Raw genomic sequence first — 4800 nt, 5'->3', positions numbered from 1 at the left:
AAAAAAAAAAAAAAAAAAAAGAAAAAAAAAAAAAGAAACTACTTAAATGTTGAAGGAAAAAATAAACTCAAGAAAATTTTAGGAAAACAATTTGTTTAAACATTCCCTATGAGAAAACTACAAAATGTTAGCAAAGTTCATCTACAATATGAAAAAACTACAGGTATCATATTGCATTATAAAAAAAAATGTATGTACACTTATCTAAGGGCATGTTACTTCAATGAGTCTCAAATGATCAAATATTCTGTACTATGAAATGTAAGTTAACCTTTAAATTACAGTTATAATTTATTTCAAAAATTTAAACTGACATTAAATTAGGTTATATTTCAATCATTTAACCAGTAATTCAAACCAGGCTAAATTATTTTTAAATAATTAAAAGTATGCCTATCCTTGCAAGTCCTGACAGTGTGGAACAATATAAACACAAACAGACCTAGATCCAAATTTAAAAGCTGTATGTGTGCAAATAATTTAAATTATCTGATTCTCAACCATCTATCTAAGAAACAAGAAACCTAACTCAAAGACCTCTACTTAGCAATTAGCAATAGCTGGGTGTGGTGGCATATGTCTGTAATCCCAACTACTAGGGAGGTTGAGGCAGGAAAATTGTTAATTCAAGGCCAGTCCAAGCAACTTAGTGAGGTCCTATCTCAAAATAAAAACTAAAAAGGACTAGAGATGCAGCTCAGTGGTGAAGTGAAGTTCAATCCCCAAACCAAAAAAATAAAAATAAAAACCAAACCAAGCACGGTGGAATACACCAGAAATCCCAGTGACCCGGGAGCTGAGGCAGGAATACTGCAAGTTCAAGGTCAGCTTTGGCAATTAAGAACAGCCATAAGCAACATAGTGAAATACTGTCTCAAAATAAAAAATAAGAAGGGCTGGGGATGTGGCTCTGTGGTAAAGCACTTGTAGGTTCAATCCCCAGTACCAAAATATGTGTGTGTATACATATACACACGTAACATATAAAATATATACGTATATAATTTAAATATTATATACTTAGTATTATATATTAAAATACATACATAGATACATAGTGGTAGAGATGCCTAGCATATACTAAGCCTGGGTTCAATCCCCAGACCCATGATGGGGGGAAAAAAATTGGCACCAGGCATAGTACTGCACACCTAGAATCCCTGCGACTCAGGAGGCTGAGGCAGGAGGATCATGAGTTCAACTCAGCCTCAGCAACTCATCAAGACCCTGTCTCTAACAGAATATAAAAAAGGATTGAGGATGTGGCTTGATGATTTAAGCACCCATGCGTTCAATCCCTGGTATTATTTAAAAAAAAAAAAAAAAGAATTCACCTATATAACAACTCATAAAACTGTAAAATACACTTTAAATCAATTTTCCACTGCATCAACTTTGGACCATTACTTAAAATTCAGAGTCATTTTTTTTTAGTTGTAGGTGGGCACAATACCTTTATTTTTTATTTATTCATATGTAGTGCTGAGGATCCAATCCAGCGCCTCACATGCACTAGGCGTGTGCTCTACCGCTGAGCCACAACCCCAGTCCCTCAAGAGTCATATTTGAAAATAAAAATCTGACAGATGAAAGATGAATTTCTAAATACTATCTTACAGAAAAGAGAGCTAGATGGTACTTTCATTTGAGTAAATAACATTCACATGACTCAAAATTCAAAAGAGGTCTATGCCCTGTAAACAAATACCCTATTCCCTTAAACAGAAGCTACCAATTTTATCAGTTTCTTATGAATCTTTTGACTTTTAATGGAAAATATACATTTTCCCCCTTTTGACATAAATGGTAACTTCTTCCATTCTTTTCTGCACCTTGCTTTTCACATTATAATTATACATAGTAGTGGGATTCATTATGCTACATTTATATATACATATAACATAATCTGATCAATCCTGGAGGCTACATTTTATTTAATTAATTTATTTTTTTGGACTAGGAATTGAAACCAGAGGCACTTAACCACTGCGCCACATTCCCAGCCTTTATTTATTCTTTTTTTTTTTTTTTGAGACGGGGTCTTGCTAAGTTGATTAGGGCCTCACTAACTTGCTGAGGCTGGCTTTGAACCTGGAATCATCCTGCCTAAATATCATGAACCGCTGGGATTACAGGCATGTGCCATCATGCCCGGCACTTATAACCTCTTAGGTTCATCAAACATCACCTAATTGACAAAGGCACAAAAAGGCCAAAAAAATTAAAATAAAAATCTCAAATCAACCAATACTCTTAGTAAACACACGCACATGAATTAAACTTTAGAGAGTTATATCAGGTGATATGATTAAATATTTATTTGATCAGCCACTCAAAATATTACCTTTACACAAAGAAAATATATATGGACTTTAATGAGTTGAGACTATTCAATATAATCTACTTATAAAACTGGGCCCACTAAAATATCCATGAAAAAATAAAATAAGGCTATTTATTGGTTATATTTATTACAAGATTAAATTATATGATCCTTTCCTAAATGTTCTTTGCAACTTCCTGGAAGAAGTTTTCTTCCAGATTTACATAAGTAGTGTTCTTTAAAAAAAAAAAAAGTCTATTTGTTTTTCTTTCATTTTTCTGATACACTGTGATTCTTAAAGAATAGTACTAGTGTAATAATAATATATACTACCATCACAATATAAGAATTTCTGGTAATCTTCAACTCAAGTACTAAGATATCCTGGTGAAAAGTCACCTCACATAAAGCAGAGACCACAGGGATTACCAGTACAGTAATTTATCATTTCTAAAAAAACATTATAAATCTGTAAGTTTCAGAACTGTGCAACCTTACTACAGAAGAATATTTGAGGCTGTTGACAATATTAGCTGCAATCTTTCATTAAAAATATGTAAACTATAAGAATACATTTTCTTATTAAAAAAGTAAAATCTCTGTTACAATGTTTATTAGTATAATCATTTATGACTATTTCTGCATTGTACCACAAAAATACAAAGTCATCCTTCCATTCAGTTTTGGCAAATGAGCAAATACAGAGGTCAAAGTTCATACACATGCTCTGTAAAACTAATCACACTGCATATACTACTATATTCAATAGGTCTACTTAAATGTCATTTTATTTTTAATCATTTTCTTATGTGTATACTTGGAAAAGTACATGATCACTGTAGATTGGACTTACTATTACTCACCACATACTTAGAATGTTGAATTTCACAAATCATTGCTGACATTATCAAAATACATGCCATAAGAGAAAAAACAAATAGCAATAATCTTGAAAAAAAAATGTGAATCTTAAAAAAAAAAAAAATCACTTGCAGGATTTTTTGTTGTTGTTGTTAAATTCAATAACAATCAGAAAAACACCTGGCGTTCTAATTTTGGTATGAAAAACTATACTAATAATTGCATAGTTTTGATTCATATTACTAGTCCATTTTAAATACTTTATATAAATAAAGATGGCCAGCATAATGTGTAAAAATGCTTCAGGACTCAAAAGTGGAGAAGACAATTTTTTAAAAAATATATATTATGTTGTGCTATGATCTTTTATGCCAAAATAAACTTACTTAATGAAATAAAACCATGTATTTATCTGGTAAAATCCCTTGTTTTTAATTTGCCTATTTTTTGAAAAGTAACAATCAGCTAACTATGAGGGACATCATAATGAAGTTTCACAGCAGAAGAGTCACAGAGGCATTGTCTTAGGAGAGATTCTGACCTATGACTTGTAAACAATATTTTGAAATATGCTGCTCATACACCCCATTATCTTTTCCTACCTAAAAATATTTAATACACCAAACCAGTCGAAAAGCTTTAGATAGCAAAAAAGAGGCCTAGCAATAGGGGTAAGTGGAAAAGAGATAATGATCTAATTTGGAATTAATTTCCTATATCTCCAGTGAAAATTCCCTTGTTCCCCCCTCCCAAAAAGATACTATTCCATTATGCCTCCCCTTATTTCCCAACACCCAGCTATGAGGGAGTAACTCTGAATGTCCTTCTTTCATCAATGCTTAAGGACTCTCGTCGCTTCTTCCCTAAGGAAAGGACAGTAAAGGGCTGACAGGCAATAACCCAGAATACCCTTAAAAGTGTGGGCCTCAGGGCTGCGCTGCTCCCCGGATCCAGTTACCACCTCTCCCCTTCCCCCAACCCACTTCCCGGGTTTTCTCAGGCTTGGCCTGCTCCCTCCCCACCCCACAGCCACACTTCCAGCTGTTGCTACCGCCTCGGGTCTCTCTCTAGAGCTCACATCCCGCCGAGGAGTGCTCCCCTCCCCGCCTGCCCCCCAAACCGTGCTCCTCCCGGACACCCGCCCGCGAGACCGTCTATCCCAGGGCCCGGGGAGGGAGGGCAGCTGGAGGAGGAGGGGGAGACTGCTGCTTCCCCACAGGCAGAAGGGCGGCCGCAGGGAGCCGCCCGGGGGATACCGGGGATGTCTGGGTCGCCGCTGGGAGGGCCCTCCCGCCCTGGGCTGAGATGGGGGATGTCCGGGAGTTCATTTCTGACCTCCTCGCTCTTCAGCACCTCCTTGAACTCCCGCTTGATTCGCTGCACCGCGATGTTGGCCATGTCTCCGCCCGCAGCTGATTCGTACCCGCCTCCTCCGCCACAGCTACGACCACCGCCACCGCTGCCACCTCTTCCTCCACCGCCTCCTCCCTCGGTGATTCAGACTCCAGCACACGAACGCTGCCACTGCCGCCCCTGCCGCCGCGCTCCCCTCAGTGTGGAATCACCTCCGCGCCCGGCCACCAAAATGGCGCCGGGTCCGCGCATGCGCACGACGT

The 4800-nt window shown here is 37.5% G+C and overlaps 1 protein-coding gene across 2 annotated transcripts in view; it reads right to left on the bottom strand.

The window, feature by feature from the left end:
- Nucleotides 1-4786, bottom strand: part of Ube2k (ubiquitin conjugating enzyme E2 K) — a 73673-nt gene extending 68887 nt beyond the window's left edge. The window contains exon 1 of one of the 2 annotated variants that reach the window (XM_015482050.2): nucleotides 4520-4786. In XM_015482050.2, coding sequence (XP_015337536.1) covers nucleotides 4520-4582 — 63 coding nt within the window. In that variant the 5' untranslated portion in view covers nucleotides 4583-4786. The remainder of the gene's footprint in view (nucleotides 1-4519) is intronic. The other variant, XM_015482049.2, reaches the window with a different exon arrangement.
- Nucleotides 4787-4800: the final 14 nt, after the last annotated feature.

This window comes from Marmota marmota, unplaced genomic scaffold (genome assembly GCF_001458135.2).
Source record: "Marmota marmota marmota unplaced genomic scaffold, marMar, whole genome shotgun sequence".
Taxonomy (NCBI): domain Eukaryota; kingdom Metazoa; phylum Chordata; class Mammalia; order Rodentia; family Sciuridae; genus Marmota; species Marmota marmota.
Note: the sequence above shows the minus strand (reverse complement) of the source record. Positions and strands in the feature narration are given on the sequence as shown.